Below are 22,163 nucleotides of genomic sequence, written 5' to 3'. Positions count from 1 at the left end.
ACTGACTCCTACAACCAGCAATGTCTCTGTGTACCTACTACCTACCTACTTGTTTGTATCAGTGTTCATGAGCACGACACGTGAAATTGGAAGACGGGGTAATGCTGCGTGCGTGCATTTATTAATACCAGTAGGGGGTGCCAGAAATAGAGAGAGGGGTAGTGCTGAGAGAGAGAGAGAGAGAGAGGTTCACACAGGTGTGATTTTTTTGTTATTCATGTCCTCACTGTATTGCATTACTGCTTGTTTTTTAATGTCGTTGCCTTGCTTTTCTTTTTTATTCTCCATTGCTCTGTAAAGCACTTTAAGCTGCATTTCATGTCATGAAATGTGCTATACAAATAACGTTTTATTATTATTATTATAAAGGTTTGCGCCACATTTTCATGACTTTTCAAAAATAACAGATTTACAAGCTCGTATTTATATTCTGCTATAATATAGATATTACGTTTTTCCACAAACCTTAAGTCAGGATTCAGACGTTGTTTTTAAACTAGGGGTTATAGGGTTAGGGTTCAAGCCTAAATTCTTTCTCGTTTTTCTTCTTTGTAATTATTTGTTTGGTCCAAAATATTGTGTTTTTGTTGTCATGATTTGTCACGACTCGAGTTGATCTTCATACGACGCTTTAAAGGTCTTTAAATAAATACGTTTTGAAATGTCTATGAGGGGAAAATGCACTGGGAATTATTCCCTGGGACTGGTGTCGTCATGAAAGGGACTGCGATGCTCTATAGAGCGCCGCAGTCCCGCCCCCTTTCAGAACAACGAGTGGCCCAGGAAATGAAAACCCAATGCATTCTCCCATCGGCACTTCTAATATAATTTATTTAAAGACGGTTACGCCGCGGACAAAGCCAACTCGGATCGTGACAAATCATGACAATGAACACAATGTTTTGGGGCCGATCAAATAATGTATAAGACGAAAAACAAAACAAATAGTGTTGTCTCCTGACTTTCTTTTCTTCTTTCTAATGATTTGATCGGCCCCAAAACTTTGTGTTCATTGTCATGATTCGTCACGATCCGAGTTGGCTTTGTCCAGCGGCGTAACCGTCTTTAAATAAATGATATTAGAAGTGCCGATGGAAGAATGCATTGGGGTTTCATTTCCTGGTCCACTCGCTTTTCTGAAAGTGGGTGGGACTGAGGCACTCTATACTCAGTGTGTGTGTGTGTGTGTGTGCGCGCAGTGGTCCAGTGCACCTGAAGAAGCGTAAGGCAGAGCGCGCAGCAGAGGAGGCGACCTATGAGAAGCACCCTCGCAGGACCAACCAGCCAATGGAGGACAAGGAGGTCATTCACCTGCTGCCAATCAAAGACAAGACCCGCCTCATTCCTCAGAGCTTCGAGAGACAAGGTCTGTCTGTCTGTCTGTCTGTCTGTCTGTCTGTCTGTAGAGCTAAATTCCAATACCACACTCGCTCACTCTCCTCGCGTCCTCCACTCGCTCCTCGGCTCCGCCCCCAGCGAGGAGGAGAGGAGTCGATGCGAGGACAGAGTGGTGGTCAAATTTTCCTCTAGAATCGGAATGCACTACGCTGTCATTTCAAAGCGACGGCACATTCCGCGATCACTAATGACGTGTATCAATTCAATTCAATTCAAAGGGTTTTATTGGCATGGGGAAACATACGTTTACATTGCCAAAGCAAAATTGGTGGATCAATACAGTCACACAGCTGGATCACTGGAACTCCCAACAGAGCCGTACAGTCTACAGAATAGACAATTCATCATGTTGTGCATGTAACCAAGGCCAATGTGTATGTATTGGTAACATGTGCAAGGCAAGGCTATTTATTCCTGAAATAGTGAATAAGCGCCAGGATGCGCACAGGTATAAATCATTATTATATAGCATTTTTCCAAGTAGCACGTGCGCCTAAATCTAGTAGCACACGAATTATTTTAGGAGCACGATGAAAAATGATGTATTTTTAAGGGGCGCTAGCCCCTCCAATATACAGCCTTTGTCCCCACACATCTCAAAATGAGCCATTGACAATCAACAGAGAAATTACGTCAGAATTCTGCTAAATATGACATAAATTAAACGCCGTTGACGTTGAAGGGAAAATGTATGTCGTAAACGAGCAAATCAGCTAACCAATCACAGGCAACAGGCATTTTGATTGGCCAGTATGAGATGATATCTGATGATGTATGATGACAAGAGCGCCCCTCACTTCACATGGGTGTGATTTTTTTGAGCATGAGGTAGGGGTGGAAAATAATGTCAAAATATGATATCACTATCTTTTCAGCAATTATCACAAAATAGTGATATTCATCATGATATCATTGTTATGTTTGTTTTCATATAATCTATATAATCAATTTGTTTTATGATAATACTTTGTAGATAGATCGATAGTAGCTCTGTTCCATACCTCTAATACATGCAACACATTAGAGCTATGGACCAGAGCTAGATAGATAATAAGTTGCTCATGGATGGATAGACAGGCTATCTGTTTTTATCCTGCTGTTCCATCATGTTAGTGTGACATTCAGTGCAGAGGCTGCTCGATGGTGAATTAGTATTGTAACATTCTCCTTGGCTTTGACTGACTGACTGATATTAATGGTAATCCAGCCAGTTCGTATTATCATTTATGCTGGGCACACGCTTTTGTAAGCAAACGCTAAGCAAGGGTTGTTTTTGATAAACATCAATCCGTCCACTCCATGTGTGTGCGCGCGTGCGTGCACGGCTGCACGCTGTTTCACCCGCGTTTGGTTAAAAGTAAGTAAGTAAGATAATGCTTTTCTGTCTGCCGCTGCTGACAGTCAGCAAGCAGTGACAGGGAAGAGCACGGATCAGCAACACAGGGAGGGGAGGGGCGGTGGGAGCAAAGGGGACAGATCTTCAAATGAACGCCGCATTGAGCCTCGACACGTTGTTAGCTTGTAGCTCTGCTCTTTTTGGCGAACGACACCGCCGTCCAGAAATATAAATTTAGGTATAGAACCACGACTATAGAATGTGCACTTGCTGTAGACAGAGACTTGTCTTTATCACGATTGAACGGTCAAACCCTGTAGCTACAAATTTAATTTTACAACTCGCACGGTGATATTTTTTGTCGCAAATGCGAGTACCTAGTCGCACTGTCGAGCCCTGTCTGTCTGTCTGTCTGTCTGTCTGTCTGTCTGTCTGTCTGTCTGCCTGCCTGCCTGCCTGCCTGCCTGCCTGTCTGTCTGTCTGTCTGTCTGTCTGTCTGCCTGCCTGTCTGTCTGTCTGTCTCAGAGTAATCTGTTTGTCATCTCCGTTCACGAAAATATAGTTTAAAATATCTTTACATTTTATTTGTTAATATCCATTTCTGCTCAAGTTATATATATATATGCTTAGATGATTTATATTTATATTAGGATACATTTGTGCGACTGTGAAGACGAAACGGAAGTGAGGAGGAGGCTCAACTTACGCTTTATCTTTTACTCGTGATCAGAGCTTCCGTTGCTCCAGACTGTACGACGGAAGCATTTATATTTTACTCATGATCAGAGCTTCCGTTGCTCCAGACTGTATGACGGAAGCATTTATATTTTACTCATGATCGGAGCTTCCGTTGCTCCAGACTGTACGACGGAAGCATTTATATTTTACTCATGATCGGAGCTTCCGTTGCTCCAGACTGTACGACGGAAGCATTTATATTTTACTCATGATCAGAGCTTCCGTTGCTCCAGACTGTACGACGGAAGCATTTATATTTTACTCATGATCAGAGCTTCCGTTGCTCCAGACTGTACGACGGAAGCATTTATATTTTACTCATGATCAGAGCTTCCGTTGCTCCAGACTGTACGACGGAAGCATTTATATTTTACTCATGATCAGAGCTTCCGTTGCTCCAGACTGTACGACGGAAGCATTTATATTTGACTCATGATCAGAGCTTCCGTTGCTCCAGACTGTACTACGGAAGCATTTATATTTGACTCATGATCAGAGCTTCCGTTGCTCCAGACTGTACGACGGAAGCATTTATATTTTACTCATGATCAGAGCTTCCGTTGCTCCAGACTGTACGACGGAAGCATTTATATTTTACTCATGATCAGAGCTTCCGTTGCTCCAGACTGTACGACGGAAGCATTTGAACATTGAGACTAGTATGATGATGATGAAGTCATGGTGATGTCATGGTTATGTGTCTCCAGTGATCCGTGAGGAGGAGGAAGATGAAGAGGAGGAGGACACTGGACTGGAACACTTTGAGAACGGTACACGCGCACGCGCACACGCGCACACACACACACGCACACACGCATGCGCACACACACACACACACACACACACACACACGCACACACACAAATACACACACACACAGTGTCTTGATAGCGTCGACAGTTAGATCTACAAGCTCAGGCCACTCGTTGTGAGCTTGTAGATCGGGGCAGATATTCAGAGCGTGAAACAGCCGAGCGCAAACCAGCAATGTGTGTGTGTCCCCCCCCCCCCACCAGAGGAGGCGCCAGAGAGCACCGCGATGACCAGCACGCTGACGGCAGAGCAGAGGGAGGAGCTCCGCGCCGAGAAACTGATGGACAGGAAGCTCCGCATCGGAGCGCTGGCCTCGGCCATCACGGCTGACCCCACTAACAATGTACGTACTGTCCCTTTAATGTACGTACTGTCCCTTTAATGTACGTACTGTCCCTTTAATGTACGTACTGTCCCTTTAATGTACATACTGTCCCTTTAATGTACGTACTGTCCCTTTAATGTACGTACTGTCCCTTTACTTACACACAGTTTTGTCGACTGAAACTATGACAAAATGTTCGTCGACTAACATTTTGTTAAAGCAGCTAAATAAAACACTAAGGGTCGCCCACCTGCCCCCTGGCAGCTAAATAAAACACTAAGGGTTGCCCACCTGCCCCCTGGCAGCTAAATAAAACACTAAGGCCCTCTCTCTCTGTCTCTCTGTCTCTCTCTGTCTCTCTCTGTCTCTCTATATCTCTCTGTCTCTCTCTGTCTCTCTCTGTCTCTCTATATCTCTCTGTCTCTCTCTGTCTCTCTCTGTCTCTGTCTCTCTCTGTCTCTCTCTGTCTCTCTCTCAGATTAAGAAGCTGAAGGAACTGCGCTCCATGCTGTCAGAGTCAGACGTGTGCGTGGCGGTCTCTGTGCGTAAGCTGGTCATGGTGTCTCTGATGGAGATCTTTAAGGACATCACCCCGTCCTATCGCATCCGCCCGCTGACCGACACCGAGAAGAACACCAAGGTACCAGACTCCCCTCCTTCTGCCTCCAACACTATGAACTACAGAACTACAGACTCACTCCCAATCTAAACTATGGAATGGACATCCCATTACAGTCAGAACTACAGACTCACTCCCAATCTAAACTATGGAATGGACATCCCATTACAGTCAGAACTACAGACTCACTCCCAATCTAAACTATATGGAATGAACTTCCCATTGCAGTCAGAACTACAGACTCACTCCCAATCTAAACTATGGAATGAACTTCCCATTGCAGTCAGAACTACAGACTCACTCCCAATCTAAACTATGGAATGAACTTCCCATTGCAGTCAGAACTACAGACTCACTCCCAATCTAAACTATGGAATGAACTTCCCATTGCAGTCAGAACTACAGACTCACTCCCAATATAAACTATGGAATGAACTTCCCACTGCAGTCAGAACTACAGACTCACTCCCAATATAAACTATGGAATGAACTTCCCATTGCAGTCAGAACTACAGACTCACTCCCAATCCAAACTATATGGAATGAACTTCCCATTGCAGTCAGAACTACAGACTCACTCCCAATCTAAACTATATGGAATGAACTTCCCATTGCAGTCAGAACTACAGACTCACTCCCAATCCAAACTATATGGAATGAACTTCCCATTGCAGTCAGAACTACAGACTCACTCCCAATCTAAACTATATGGAATGAACTTCCCATTGCAGTCAGAACTACAGACTCACTCCCAATCTAAACTATATGGAATGAACTTCCCATTGCAGTCAGAACTACAGACTCACTCCCAATCTAAACTATGGAATGGACTTCCCATTGCAGTCAGAACTACAGACTCACTCCCAATCCAAACTATATGGAATGAACTTCCCATTGCAGTCAGAACTACAGACTCACTCCCAATATAAACTATGGAATGAACTTCCCATTGCAGTCAGAACTACAGACTCACTCCCAATCTAAACTATGGAATGAACTTCCCATTGCAGTCAGAACTACAGACTCACTCCCAATCTAAACTATGGAATGAACTTCCCATTGCAGTCAGAACTGAAACCTTTCAGACTCCATTTTAGCTAGCGGTGGTGGAAAATAAATCGATTATTATAGATTCATCGTGATGGACGATTTTTCATCGATTCAGAAATGTCAAAGATCAACAACAGTGAAACTACTTCAACCTACAGTCTCTGTAAAGCGCCTTGGATGACTATTGTGTGTGTGTGTGTGTGTGCGTGTGTGTGTGTGCGTGTGCGTGTGCAGGTCAAGAGGGACACGCAGCAGCTTCGTGAGTTCGAGGAGGGTCTGGTCAGTCAGTACAAGTTCTACCTGGAAGACCTGGAGCAGGTGGTCAAAGGTACACACACACACACACACACACACACACACACACACACACACACACACACACTGGAGGACCTGGGGCCTTTTTCACCTGGGGCCTTTTTCACTTGGATTAGCGATTAAATTGGGTTAGATTCGGTTTCATGGAGTAGGTCGTGTGTTTGATGAGCTCCGCCAAAATCAGGTTAAAAAGTCATTTCTTTTAGACACAACTCGTAAAAAATATCACCAAACCTGTTATCTTCAAGTTATCTTAGTTGAGCCCTGGCCTGGCTACTATTAATATGGAATATAACCTAACCCATTCTGAACGGGAACCCATGCTTTAGCTATTGAAAAATAGCAGATCTACAAGCTCGTAGCGCGCCACCGAGTGGCGCGCTACGAGCTTGTAGGTCTGCTATTTTTGAAAGAAATCGAAGAACGACTGACATTTTTATAGAATCTGATCTCGGGTCAGAATGGGTTATAATCAGACCAGTGTGTGTGTCCAGTGGAAACCTCGTATGAATCTGATCTCGGGTCAGAATGGGTTATAATCAGACCAGTGTGTGTGTCCAGTGGAAACCTCGTATGAATCTGATCTCGGGTCAGAATGGGTTAAGGAAGTTTAGTTACGCCAACGTATAACGTTAAGCCACGGACCCCGAGTGTCTCTCCTACCCCGACTGAAATCCTCTCCTCGCTGAGAAAGGACATCGCCGCTTTGATCAGGTCTGAATTAACAGATTTTGTAACCCATTTTCACCCCTGTGTCAATCATATAATGTGATCCTGGGCTCTACACACCCTCTGCCAACCTAGTCCCCATATATGGGGGACAAGGGGAGACCAACCTAGTCCCCATATATGGGGGACAAGGGGAGACCAACCTAGTCCCCATATATGGGGGACAAGGGGAGACCAACCTAGTCCCCATATATGGGGGACAAGGGGAGAGCAACGGACTTGAACTCATGCTTCCTTCATGCCTGAGTGTCCAAGTTGCTCCTTTACACCTGACAGGGGGGAGTTTCCCTGGTTGGACGTCGTAGCGCGTGGGAAGGAACACGTTATTCCAACCAGTTCCTTTCCCCTCCATCAGGCGCCCCGGCTGGCCAGGGGGAGGCAGTTTAGTGACCAGGATTACTGCATGTTTTTTGTGAGGGTACCTACCCTAGGGGACACGGGGAGAACATGTGAGGGTACCTACCCTAGGGGACACGGGGAGAACATGCAAACTCCACACATGACTAAGGGATTTGACCGTGTCAGTCACAGGTCCGAGCTAAGTTCACTTAAGACAGAAGTGGCAAAAAAAATACCGCGACGATACGTTCTGATGTGGAGGAGATGAAAACGTTCTGATGTGGAGGAGATGAAAACGTTCTGATGTGGAGGAGACGATACGTTCTGATGTGGAGGAGACGATACGTTCTGGTGTGGAGGAGACGATACGTTCTGATGTGGAGACGATACGTTCTGATGTGGAGGAGACGATACGTTCTGATGTGGAGGAGACGATACGTTCTGATGTGGAGACGATACGTTCTGATGTGGAGGAGACGATACGTTCTGATGTGGAGGAGACGATACGTTCTGATGTGGAGGAGACGATACGTTCTGATGTGGAGACGATACGTTCTGATGTGGAGGAGACGATACGTTCTGATGTGGAGGAGACGATACGTTCTGATGTGGAGGAGACGATACGTTCTGATGTGGAGGAGACGATACGTTCTGATGTGGAGACGATACGTTCTGATGTGGAGGAGACGATACGTTCTGATGTGGAGGAGACGATACGTTCTGATGTGGAGGAGACGATACGTTCTGATGTGGAGGAGATGAAAACGTTCTGATGTGGAGGAGATGAAAACGTTCTGATGTGGAGGAGACGATACGTTCTGATGTGGAGGAGACGATACGTTCTGATGTGGAGGAGACGATACGTTCTGATGTGGAGGAGATGAAAACGTTCTGATGTGGAGGAGATGATACGTTCTGATGTGGAGGAGACGATACGTTCTGATGTGGAGGAGATGAAAACGTTCTGATGTGGAGGAGATGATACGTTCTGATGTGGAGGAGACGATACGTTCTGATGTGGAGGAGATGATACGTTCTGATGTGGAGGAGATGAAAACGTTCTGATGTGGAGGAGACGATACGTTCTGATGTGGAGGAGACGATACGTTCTGATGTGGAGGAGACGATACGTTCTGATGTGGAGGAGATGAAAACGTTCTGATGTGGAGGAGATGAAAACGTTCTGATGTGGAGGAGATGATACGTTCTGATGTGGAGGAGATGAAAACGTTCTGATGTGGAGGAGACGATACGTTCTGATGTGGAGGAGATGAAAGCAAAGGGGGGGGGGGCTGTCGGCGTGTTCGGATTGGGTTTCATGAAAGCCATGCCACACTAGTTACCATCTCTCTCTCTCTCTCTGTCTCTCTCTCTGTCTCTCTGTGTCTCTCTACCAGACTGGAAGCAGAAGAAGCGTAAGCGCAGTGAGGCGGTGGGGTTGGGGTCCTACAGGACCCTGGCTGAGGTGTCCATCCTCTGCCTGTGTGAAATGCTGCTGAGTCTGTCTCACTTCAACTTCCACAACAACATCATCGTTATGCTGGTCCCGCTGATGATCGACCCTGTTAGAAAGGTTATTATTTTAAATAATTAATCGTTTCATCGTTTATAAATGATTGTATCAACAACACAGCCATGACGTTAAGCTGTGTGTGTGTGTGTGTGTGTGTGTGTGTGTGTGTGTGTGTGTGTGTGTGTGTGTGTTCAACAACACAGCCATGACGTTAAGCTGTGTGTGTGTTCAATAGTGCTGTCAGAACGAATTTCATAATATGAAAGAAATTCGAATATTAAAAAATATATATATATTCGAAAGCTAAAATTGCCATTCGAATGGAGCTTTTATCATTTATTTATTCTATTTCATATTTTTATTTAGTTTTATGTTATTTTATCCGCTCACTAAATGTATGGAGTAACGACTCTACCGCTGTGAAATCTCCCCGGCCGCTTCCACTGCATGTGAAAAGGTGCACGTCCGGTCACGTCGCAGAAGAGGTCATTGATTGGCTAACGTAGGGCCAGATTTCAGGGTAAGCCAATCAGAGACAGTCTACAGGGTGGGCGGGCTTACTGGCAGTAACCCTTTTAATCGCAGACACACAAACCCTTGTAACACATACATAGATACGTCTAGTATACTACACAGACAGAAATCGCCGGTAGAACGAAAATCATAATAGTCTCACGACACAACTTTATTGCACATCTGTGCTTGCCTTTCATCCACGCTTCTATAGCCTTTTAAATCTCATTTCCCATCCACGGGCACAAGCAAAGTGATATCAGCATCTTCCACCCGATCTGTGGTGTTGTTTCTGACGAGGGTAGCAACTAGTTAGCATGGGAGCTAACATTAGTTTAACTCTGGTCCATATCGTTAGAAGCCAGACTGTTCTGACCCCATAATGAGTCCTCATTAATAACACTATGGTACACGTGACGGGAGGCGGCCTTTTTTCCGACAGCATTCTAGCCGACGGGGCAACGGTCCGCTCCGCAGCGGGGGGACATTGGACAATGCTGCGTTTACACGGGCAGATACAGTCGAATGCTAATATCATTTGGAGCAGCTACTGTACACGTCTGTTTGCATCAACATGTTGCTGGCTTCACAATGAATGATAGACTTTATCGTTGTGTCTGCCCTTGTTTAATGGTCAGGGTTTCACTGTCCATAGCAGGCAGACCTGTCAAAACTATGCACTTCCCAAAACTCACAAGACATGCCAGCCACGTGTATTATTATAGGCTAAATTTGAGCTAAAATAAACAATGTAAATATTCGAATATTTTCGAAAATTACAAATAATTAAGCAATGAAATTCGAATTGGATTATAGAGGTGAACTGACAGCCCTAGTGTTCAACAACACAGCCATGACGTTAAGCTGTGTGTGTGTGTGTGTGTGTGTGTGTGTGTTCAACAACACAGCCATGACGTTAAGCTGTGTGTGTGTGTTCAACAACACAGCCATGACGTTAAGCTGTGTGTGTGTGTGTGTGTGTGTGTGTGTTCAACAACACAGCCATGACGTTAAGCTGTGTGTGTGTGTTCAACAACACAGCCATGACGTTAAGCTGTGTGTGTGTGTGTGTGTGTGTGTGTGTTCAACAACACAGCCATGACGTTAAGCTGTGTGTGTGTGTTCAACAACACAGCCATGACGTTAAGCTGTGTGTGTGTGTGTGTGTGTTCAACAACACAGCCATGACGTTAAGCTGTGTGTGTGTTCAACAACACAGCCATGACGTTAAGCTGTGTGTGTGTTCAACAACACAGCCATGACGTTAAGCTGTGTGTGTGTTCAACAACACAGCCATGACGTTAAGCTGTGTGTGTGTGTGTGTGTTCAACAACACAGCCATGACGTTAAGCTGTGTGTGTGTTCAACAACACAGCCATCGATTCCCTTGTTTCGATCGTCGACACTTCGAAACCCAACGGTGGGGGGGGGGGGGGGTGGGGCGGGGAGGGGTGCGATGCGAGCAGTGACTCTTTGGCTTAAACAACGATATAGCGGAGAGAAAGGCATGCTTGGATTGGTCTCATTTATTTTAAACAATAAGCAACAACTGTTGCAGCCTTCATGAAAGCAGTGACGCACAAATAATTAGTCTTAATAAAACATCCGACCGTAACAAGTCAACTGCCTGAAACAGGCATTACCTCTCCATCAAATAAAAATATATATAATCCAAACTCCTCTGTCAATTGTAAACGAACGGTAACATGAATGAACTCTTCAAGCCTGACACTTGTCAGAAATAAAATCAACCACGGTTGATTTGATTGATCATAAAGTTAATGTGACTGAGTGTGTGTATGGGAAAAAATATATAAAATTCACAGATTATAGATCACTTGGAATTATAACAATCTGAGTATTGCCTGAATAATGCCACTAGTGAAATCCCATTTTTTATCGACATGCGATGCCGATGGAGAAATCCCACATAGTTAAATTACCTCATAGTCATGCTGCATGAGCTGTTGGTCGATGAATAATTATAAGCCAAGGTTTGTCAATCATATTATGGTTTATGGTTGAAAGTAAACCATAATAAGTAAACATTAAGAAGAGATCTGCAGACTGCAGTGCAGAGTGCATGAGAGCAGCTCCGCTCTGCTAATTGAGTTGACATTTGCGCAACTCCTCTGCATGGTATTACAGTAATTAGTTATTTGCCAGCACCTGCTCCAATATAGGCCTAAATCAAACTTTATTTATATAGCACATTTAAAACAATAAAATCTGACCAAAGTGCTGTAGGCCTACAGGCTGAAACAAGTGGAGCATCACCATCGGCGCACAAAAAAAAAGCATAATTAAAAGAAAAAACACAGGCAAATAGTATAGGCTACATAATTACAATAATATGATCAGGTGCAATTAAATGCCAAAGAGAAAAGGTGTTTTTGGTCTGGGTCTGTAGGAGCTGCTCTGCTGCATGGGAGTTCACAGTGATGGAACAGGTCAGTCTTCAGACAAGGAAAAAAATATATATCGCTGGCAACGGCAAAATCAATTCTCCGCATCGCCAAAACAAATCTATAGGCCTAGTTTCATTTGTGCTATTATACTCAGCCTATATGCACAACGCAGCGCATGAGATTGCAGATCTTTGAATTTTCGGTGCGCGCACTGAGCGCACTCACCATGTGAATCCAAGCAGGTCCTCACAAGTATAATGTACACCGCCAGGCTCCACAAGGTTCTCAGCGCAATGGCGCATCGATAAAAGTTGGGATTTTATAGTGGCATTATTCAGGCAATACTCAACAGATTGTTATAATTCCAAGTGATCTATAATCTGTGAAGTTTATATTTTCATTTGGGTGTAAGTAATGTTTTTATATGACTTATCAAACATGGTAGCCTATATTTAATGTCCACTGAGCTCTGGTGCGCTTGCCTACACTCTCTCAATTAGGGATTTTCCCAGCGGTCATTTTCACTCTCGTGTAGCCTACAACCTTTATTCAAATAGGGTATTTTAAAATGCAACCACACTTTCGATTTATTTTTCCTGGCTCCTGGGACTGCAGCTGCACTTGTTCAGTTGACTTCCTTGTTGTTAACACGGGGAAAGAGGAGGTGCTGCGAGGCGCAAGCATGGCTCGCGGACCAAATGGGGACGCTTTTTTCGATTCAAAATTTAAAAATCGATTCCCGTGCGTATCGATTGAACGTTGATTAATCGATTTTTTTGGGTCAGCCCTAGTGTTCAATAACACAGCCATGACGTTAAGCTGTGTGTGTGTTCAACAACACAGCCATGACGTTAAGATGTGTGTGTGTTCAACAACACAGCCATGACGTTAAGATGTGTGTGTGTTCAACAACACAGCCATGACGTTAAGATGTGTGTGTGTTCAACAACACAGCCATGACGTTAAGCTGTGTGTGTGTGTGTGTGTTCAACAACACAGCCATGACGTTAAGCTGTGTGTGTTCAACAACACAGCCATGACGTTAAGCTGTGTGTGTTCAACAACACAGCCATGACGTTAAGCTGTGTGTGTTCAACAACACAGCCATGACGTTAAGATGTGTATGTGTGTGTGTGTGTGTGTTCAACAACACAGCCATGACGTTAAGATGTGTGTGTGTTCAAAAACACAGCCATGACGTTAAGCTGTGTGTGTGTGTGTGTGTGTGTTAAAAAACACAGCCATGCAAAACCTGGTTGTTCTCAACCTTTTTCATGTCAAGGACCCCCAGAATAATATGCATTTGGCCATCTGAAAATATGTTGTTCCAGGAAAAAAAACGTTGGCTCTGAAAGAATATAAATTGAAAGATTTGCGCCACATTTTCACGATAAAATAAAGAATAGCAGCCGCGCTATGAGCTAAATAGCTAAAGTGTAACATAATGCTTTAAACCCAGAATGGGTTAATATGTCAGGTGTCAGTCATGATGTAACAACGACGTGATGACGTTAATCTTCCACCAGGTGTCAGCGATGTGCTGCGAGGCCGTCTCCAAGCTGTTCAAGCAGGACAAAGTGGGCGTGGGCTCTCTGGGCGTGGTCAGAGTGATCTCTGGACTCGTTAAGAGTCTCAACTTCAACGTCCGACCTCAGGTAACCTCGTTAAGACCTCGGGTACCAAAACTAACCTCGTTAAGACCTCGTTAAGACCTCAGGTACCAAAACTAACCTCGTTAAGACCTCGTTAAGACCTCAGGTACCAAAACTAACCTCTACCTCTCTACCTGTCTGTCTGCCTGCCTGTCTGTCTGTCTGTCTGTCTGTCTGTCTGTCTGTCTGTCTGCCTGTCTGTCTGTCTGTCTGTCTGTCTGTCTGCCTGCCTGTCTGTCTGTCTGCCTGCCTGCCTGCCTGTCTGTCTGTCTGCCTGTCTGTCTGTCCAGCTGTTGCAGTGTCTCCTGTCTCTGAGGATCAGGGAGGTGGAGGTGAAGAAGGACACAGAGGACAGAGCTCCCTCCATGAAGAAGATGTATTACAAGGACAAGCAGAAGAACCTGAGCAGGATGCAGAGGAAGGTAGGACACCACATGTAGCATAACACCTGGTCTCTAGTCTCTATAGGACACCACATGTAGCATAACACCTGGTCTCTAGTCTCTATAGGACACCATATCCTCCATAACACCTGGTCTCTAGTCTCTATAGGACACCACATGTAGCATAACACCTGGTCTCTAGTCTCTATAGGACACCATATCCTCCATAACACCTGGTCTCTAGTCTCTATAGGACACCATATCCTCCATAACACCTGGTCTCTAGTCTCTATAGGACACCACATGTAGCATAACACCTGGGGCTGTATTTTGCGTGTCTTAAGTACCAGGTCTTATTACCTAACTTGAGTAAAATAAAGACCTGGAGGCGTGATCAATGCTCTTTGGCCACTCAGAATAGCCAAATGGCATTGATCACGCCTCCAGGTCTTTAGTTTACTCAAGTTAGGTAATAAGACCTGGTAAGACACGCAAAATACAGCCCCTGGTCTCTAGTCTTTATAGGACACCACATGTAGCATAACACCTGGTCTCTAGTCTCTATAGGACACCACATGTAGCATAACACCTGGTCTCTAGTCTATAGGACACCACATGTAGCATAACACCTGGTCTCTAGTCTCTATAGGACACCACATGTAGCATAACACCTGGTCTCTAGTCTCTATAGGACACCATATCCTCCATAACACCTGGTCTCTAGTCTCTATAGGACACCACATGTAGCATAACACCTGGTCTCTAGTCTATAGGACACCACATGTAGCATAACACCTGGTCTCTAGTCTCTATAGGACACCACATGTAGCATAACACCTGGTCTCTAGTCTCTATAGGACACCATATCCTCCATAACACCTGGTCTCTAGTCTCTATAGGACACCACATGTAGCATAACCCATCAGGTTCAGATGTGAGCGCTGGTTTAATTCTGTGTGTGTGTGTGTGTGTGTGTGTGTGTGTGTGTGTGTGGGCGTGTCTTGCGCCCCCTAGTGGAAGAAAGCCGAGGAGAAGTTGGAGAAGGAGTTGTTGGAGGCCGAAGCTACAGAGAACAAAGACGCTAAGCTTAAACTGGTAAGAACTCAGATTCCCATCATGCACCTGTGCATGAACTACAGGAAGCTACAGAGAACTCGGCTTCCCATCATGCACCTGTACATGAACAGGAAGCTACAGATAACATAAAACTACAATCCGAGTTGAATAGTAAGACATTGGAACTATCCCATTGAGACAAAGCAGGGTGCTATGGGCTATAGTTCCACACATTGGAACTATCCCATTGAGACAAAGCGGGGTGCTATGGGCTATAGTTCCACACATTGGAACTATCCCATTGAGACAAAGCAGGGTGCTATGGGCTATAGTTCCACACATTGGAACTATCCCATTGAGACAAAGCAGGGTGCTATGGGCTATAGTTCCACACATTGGAACTATCACATTGAGACAAAGCGGGGTGCCTATGGGCTATAGTTCCACACATTGGAACTATCCCATTGAGACAAAGCGGGGTGCCTATGGGCTATAGTTCCACACATTGGAACTATCCCATTGAGACAAAGCAGGGTGCCTATGGGCTATAGTTCCACACATTGGAACTATCCCATTGAGACAAAGCGGGTGCCTATGGGCTATAGTTCCACACATTGGAACTATCCCATTGAGACAAAGCGGGTGCTATGGGCTATAGTTCCACACATTGGAACTATCCCATTGAGACAAAGCAGGGTGCCTATGGGCTATAGTTCCACACATTGGAACTATCCCATTGAGACAAAGCGGGGTGCCTATGGGCTATAGTTCCACACATTGGAACTATCCCATTGAGACAAAGCGGGGTGCCTATGGGCTATAGTTCCACACATTGGAACTATCCCATTGAGACAAAGCGGGGTGCCTATGGGCTATAGTTCCACACATTGGAACTACGGCCTTAAGAGAGACCTCCAACTATCTGACCTTCAAATCCAACCTGAAAAGGTGGCTAAAAACAACTCAAATTTGTAATCATGAGTAACTATCAGCACTATTTAGTATTCATCACCGGTGTCATTTCTCACTTCACTTTGCCGTTGTTCTGTCCCCTGTACCATGTCGATCTGTTCCTGTACTGTATTGTGTTTTTGTATGGACGTAGTGTTGAGTGCCTGCACATTATGCACACATAGCATCAACGCATGGTGTTGTGTGCGGGCACACCACACTTTGTCTTTCTTTTATCTGTATTGTATTGTGTTTTTGTATGGACGCGGTGTTGGATGCTTGCACATATGCACACATGGCATCAACGCATGGTGTTGTGTGCAGGCACACTACACTTTGTTCTTCTTTTTTATCATTCATTCATTTTTTAAGAGCCTGCCCAGGGACTACAGATGAAATTTAGCTTCGGCTAACTCTGGCCCATTTACATTGATGTGAAAACTGACATTTGTCCCTGTCAAATAAATAAATAAATAAAAATACCCCATTGAGACAAAGCGGGGTGCCTATGGGCTATAGTTCCACACATTGGAACTATCCCATTGAGACAAAGCGGGGTGCCTATATAGGCTATAGTTCCACACATTGGAACTATCCCATTGAGACAAAGCGGGGTGCCTATGGGCTATAGTTCCACACATTGGAACTATCCCATTGAGACAAAGCGGGGTGCTATGGGCTATAGTTCCACACATTGGAACTATCCCATATTTCTTATTCAAAATCAGTTAACATCACAGGCAGACTCTTCACATACTAGAGCATGTCTGGAATAATGCTGAAATCGATGTAGGTGTAAAACTCTCCTCTCCTCTCCTCTCCTCTCCTCTCCTCTCCTCTCCTCTCCTCTCCTCTCCTCTCCTCTCCTCTCCTCTCCTCTCCTCTCCTCTCCATTCTAAATGCATTGCTCTCCTCTCCTCTCCTCAGCACACAGAGACACTTAACATCGTGTTTCTCATCTACTTTCGGATTCTGAAGAAAGCTCCGAGACCTTATCTGTTACCCTCTGTCCTGGAAGGGCTGGCCAAGTAATGCACACGCACGTACGCACGCACACGCACGCACACACACGCGCACACACACACGAGTTCTGACCCTACCCGAATAATTTGAGCCGCGGTGGTAAGAGACTCACCGCTCAGCCAAACACATCTCTCTGTTTTTACTAAAACTACAACATGACGTCACTGAGCCGCAGTGGTAAGAGACTCACCGCTCACCCCAAACACACCTCTCTGTTTTTACCTAAACTACAACATGACGTCACTGAGCCGCGGTGGTAAGAGACTCACCGCTCACCCAAACACACCTCTCTGTTTTTAACTAAAACTACAACATGACGTCACTGAGCCGCGGTGGTAAGAGACTCACCGCTCACCCCAAACACACCTCTCTGTTTTTACTAAAACTACAACATGACGTCACTGAGCCGCGGTGGTAAGAGACTCACCGCTCACCCAAACACACCTCTCTGTTTTTACTAAAACTACAACATGACGTCACTGAGCCGTTATAAGTTATAACTCATTAATATTAATCGTGTCCAGGTTTGCTCACCTGATCAACCTGGAGTTCTTCGACGACCTGCTCAACGTCCTCCAGGGCCTCATCCAATCAGGAGTGAGTATTGGCAACCGTTAATTAATTAATTATTAACCCCTTGTGGTGTTTCTAAGCATTATGCTATGCTTTAACTATTGAAAAAATAGCAGATTTGGTTTTGTTGTGATAATCCTCTCTACTATAGAGTGTGCTGACCATATAAGGAGTTCCTCCCTGTCCCCAGTTAACCCCTGGGGGGGGTCAAAAAACCTTAGGTTTCGTTTTTGGTTCTCTATCCTGATTGGATGAAAGCTTGGGTCCCAAGGCAAAAACGAAACCTACGGTTTTTTTTTGAGTGAAATCACTGAATATACCTTTAATCGTGAAAATGTGGTTCAAATCTTTGAATAATGATCTTTCAGAGCGAATGTTTTTTACTCAAATCTTTGCTTCTGGGGGGGGGGGGGGGTCACTGGAACAACATGTGTTCAGATGGGGGTCGGCGGCCAATTACATATTTTTTGGGGTCCTTGACATGAAATAGGTTGAGCACCACTGATACAGAAACATGAGGTATTTCAGAAAACTGTCAGGATTTAGAAGATTATTTTTTTTAATTTCGACGTCAGGCCTAAATGGGTTCATTTCACGTCGAGGAACCCCAATAATTATCTGTATTTGGCCGCCGATATTTGAGTTAAAATAATATATATTCGAAGATTTGCACCAAATCTAAATAAATCAGTTCTAAATAAATCAGTTCTAAATAAATCCTGGAAAAGTAGATTCAAAGTGAAACGACAAGAGACCTGGACATGTTGACGAGGGCTGACTGTGATTGGCTGACTGTAACTGTCACTCTAAACGAAGGCTGACTGTGATTGGCTGACTGTAACTGTCACTCTAAACGAAGGCTGACTGTGATTGGCTGACTGTAACTGTCACTCTAAACGAAGGCTGACTGTGATTGGCTGACTGTAACTGTCACTCTAAACGAAGGCTGACTGTGATTGGCTGACTGTGGCTGTCACTCTAAACGAGGGCTGGCTGTGATTGGCTGTCACTCTGACGAGGACTGACTGTGATTGGCTGACTGTAACTGTCACTCAACAGGAGCTGTCCCACAGGGAGAACCTCCACTGCATTCAGACCGCCTTCAACATCCTGTCGGGACAAGGTGTGTGTGTGTGTGTGTGTGTGTGTGTGTGTGTGTGCGTGTGCGTGTGCGTGCAGAATCATTGATGCTTCAATATGTTGAAATACATTAATTTCTTTTTAAAAACAGTTGTTTGTACCAATGTCTATATTGTGTGTGTGTGTGTGTAGGTGATGTCCTCAACATTGATCCATTGAAGTTCTATTCTCAGTTGTATGAAACGTTACTACAACTAGACGCTGGTGAGTTCTGTGCGCACGCACTCACACACACACTCACACACGCACTCACACACACACACACACTCACACACACTGATTTCACCGTAACACGACTGCAAAAAAAAAAAAAACACTAAAACACTAAAACACTAAGTAAAAAATAACAACCTGATTGCAGCATGAAAACCATTCAAAAATGGTGTTTAAAATCTTTAACGAATATGAATTGTTAGGATCTTATTAAAAAATACACTCAATATGTCAATACGTCAAGACTTCCTAACCCTGGTTGGAATAACGTGTTCCTTCCACGCGCTACGGTACGTCCAACCAGGGAAACTCCCCCCTGTCAGGTGTAAAGGAGCGACTTGGACACTCAGGCATGAAGGAAGCATGAGTTCAAGTCCGTTGCTCTCCCCTTGTCCCCCATATATGGGGACTAGGTTGGTCTCCCCTTGTCCCCCATATATTGGGACTAGGTTGGTCTCCCCTTGTCCCCCATATATGGGGACTAGGTTGGTCTCCCCTTGTCCCCCATATATGGGGACTAGGTTGGTCTCCCCTTGTCCCCCATATATTGGGACTAGGTTGGTCTCCCCTTGTCCCCCATATATGGGGACTAGGTTGCTCTCCCCTTGTCCCCCATATATGGGGACTAGGTTGCTCTCCCCTTGTCCCCCATATATGGGGACTAGGTTGGTCTCCCCTTGTCCCCCATATATGGGGACTAGGTTGGTCTCCCCTTGTCCCCCATATATGGGGACTAGGTTGGTGGAGGGTGTGCAGCAATGTTGTTTTCGTCGACTGAAACTAAAACATTTTTCCACTGACGAAAACTAAATTAAAACTATCTATGGTGACTAAAACTAAGACTAAATATACCGACAATTTCGTCAACGAATAAAAACTAGACTAAAATGTTAGGAAGGGACTAGTGGACAAGAGATCCAGTATAAGTCATTTTACACTTTGTTGCATGCTGAAAATAGCTGATCTACAAGCTCACAACACGTTGTGAGCTTGTAGATCAGCTATTTTCAGCATGTGTAAAAATATGATGCCGTCATTGCGACGGCATCAAGGCCCGGCCAAAACACATTTTAGTCGACTAAATCACCTGCAGATTTAGTCGACTAAACCCGTTTCAATATCTTGACTCCGCCCCCTCAGCGAAGCGCAACGACGACATCATCATCGTGCTGCGGTGCCTGGAGGTGATGCTGACGAGGCGCAGGAAGCATGTGACCCTGCAGCGGGCGATGTCATTCGTCAAGAGGCTGAGCACGCTCAGTGTGCACACGCTGCCCAACGCCACCGTGGGGCTGCTGGCCTCCTGCCGCGCGCTGCTGCACGTAAGGCTGTGTGTGTGTGTGTGTGTGTGTGTGTGTGTGTGTGTGTGTGTGTGTGTGTGTGTGTGTGTGTGTGTGTGTGTGTGTGTGTGTGTGTGTGTGTGTGTGTGTGTGTCAGAGCATGTGAGCGGAGCGGAGCGGCCGATAATTCCGCTCTTCACTCTCGACGGCTTTTGTTACGCTCGCTCCGCGCTCACGTTCACCTCCCCCCACGCCGCTCTACGCTCGCTCCGCGCTCACTTCAAAATCCACCCGCTCCGCTCCTCGCTCCGCTCGCGCTCACATGCTCTGTTGTAGCCAATGTTCCCCCTAACGTGCGCCCGTGCGCGCACATGGCCAAATGCTCTCGCGCACAACTGAAATCTGTCGCGCACAGACACCGACGCTGGTGTAAAAAAAAGTTATCTTTAAAAGAAAAAGGTGTTCCCCCCGAGTATCATCTACATTACAGTAATAATATCTATCCCGAGTCGACATTTGCCCACACTTTATTTCTATTTACAGTTTTATTTAGATTACACAGGCGACAGACAGGTCTCCTCCCCTCTTTTTTAGACTTGTTGTTCTCCTCTCCTCTCCTCCTGTGTATACTGCGCCGTCTGCGGGGCGAGGAGGACCTTAGGTGGAGACGTAACGAGCAGGCAGCACTGCAGTCAGTGCTCACTGCTCAGTGTTAATGAAACCCCAAGAACCAGATAAGATCGCGTTGCGCCTTGGACCCGTGTGTTGATGGGACATTTAGATTTAAAAGGCGAACGGATGGAAGTGTGTACAAAAGCACGGCTGTGCGCAACAAGGAGAGAGGGAATAGCGTTAGCGTCGCATTAGCTGGTTAGCTAACGTTGTTATTATCACTACAGCACAACAAGCCTCCAGTCCAGTGTACTTGTGAATGAAACTATAGTAGTTGACACACCAACAAACTCGGTCTTAGTGTGTGACTGTGTGACTGTGTGTGTGTGTGTGTGTGTGTGTGTGTGTGTGTGTCCCAATAAAGTTTTTAGGAGAGAGGCAATGATTGATGTAAACTGCTAGCCAAGCTTGCACAGTGCCGTGCCGTGTGCACTGAGCGGCTCGGAGCGGTTCGGAGCGTAGGACAGTTCTCGCTCCGGAAGTCAATCTGACCCATTTAAAAACCCGCTCCGCGCTCACGTCAAAATCCCCCCGCTCCGCTCCTCGCTCCGCTCCCGCTCCGCTCCGCTCACATGCTCTGGTGTGTGTGTGTTACTACCAGTAAGACGCGCAAACGCGGGAAGCGAACGCAGCTCGTACATATTTGGGTTTTGGACGTATAGCTGCTTTGGGGACTCCTTATATGGTTATGGCTGAGTCATGGTGACGTAATCACTCAGCTCCATATATGGGCACAAAAGCGGGACAGACAGACAGACACACACACAGACATGATCTGCTAGGTCTCATAGTAAGTGCTCACTGCGTTTCGCAATCATAGATCACGTAAAATGAAGCCTGTCAGTCCTTGTATTGTAAGTCGCCATCTTTCTAGATCCGTTTGGGCCCAGCTGAGCCCATTGGCTGGCCCAGACAACGAGGCGGGACTTCCCCCCCTTCTTCTCCGTTGGTTTTTATTTTGACTCAAGTGGGTGGGGGGATCCCGTTCATAGACTGTAACGGTAGCCACGCCCCTCAGAACATACGTGACTTTATGGTCATTTTTTTAATAAATGGGACCGTAGTTTTCCAAAAAGAATATTATGACATTAGAAATGAGACTTTAAACTAGTGACTGGAAGCAA

General features: G+C 45.4%; 1 protein-coding gene across 1 annotated transcript in view; it reads left to right on the top strand.

Annotated features, from left to right (window-relative positions):
- Positions 1–22,163, top strand: part of noc3l (NOC3-like DNA replication regulator) — a 33,374-nt gene that overhangs the window by 8,270 nt on the left and 2,941 nt on the right. Inside the window, exons 4-17 of the mRNA XM_080789030.1 lie at positions 1,200–1,366; positions 4,180–4,242; positions 4,489–4,628; positions 5,089–5,250; positions 6,514–6,607; positions 9,060–9,235; positions 13,623–13,751; positions 14,039–14,170; positions 15,146–15,226; positions 17,066–17,166; positions 17,686–17,758; positions 18,794–18,857; positions 19,007–19,078; positions 20,228–20,409. Coding sequence (XP_080645156.1) covers positions 1,200–1,366; positions 4,180–4,242; positions 4,489–4,628; positions 5,089–5,250; positions 6,514–6,607; positions 9,060–9,235; positions 13,623–13,751; positions 14,039–14,170; positions 15,146–15,226; positions 17,066–17,166; positions 17,686–17,758; positions 18,794–18,857; positions 19,007–19,078; positions 20,228–20,409 — 1,636 coding nt within the window. The remainder of the gene's footprint in view (positions 1–1,199; positions 1,367–4,179; positions 4,243–4,488; positions 4,629–5,088; positions 5,251–6,513; positions 6,608–9,059; positions 9,236–13,622; positions 13,752–14,038; positions 14,171–15,145; positions 15,227–17,065; positions 17,167–17,685; positions 17,759–18,793; positions 18,858–19,006; positions 19,079–20,227; positions 20,410–22,163) is intronic.

The sequence above is a fragment of the Protomyctophum bolini genome (assembly GCF_963924005.1).
Source record: "Protomyctophum bolini genome assembly, chromosome: 18".
NCBI classification, from domain to species: Eukaryota; Metazoa; Chordata; class Actinopteri; order Myctophiformes; family Myctophidae; genus Protomyctophum; species Protomyctophum bolini.
This window is presented reverse-complemented; position numbering and strand designations above follow the sequence as displayed.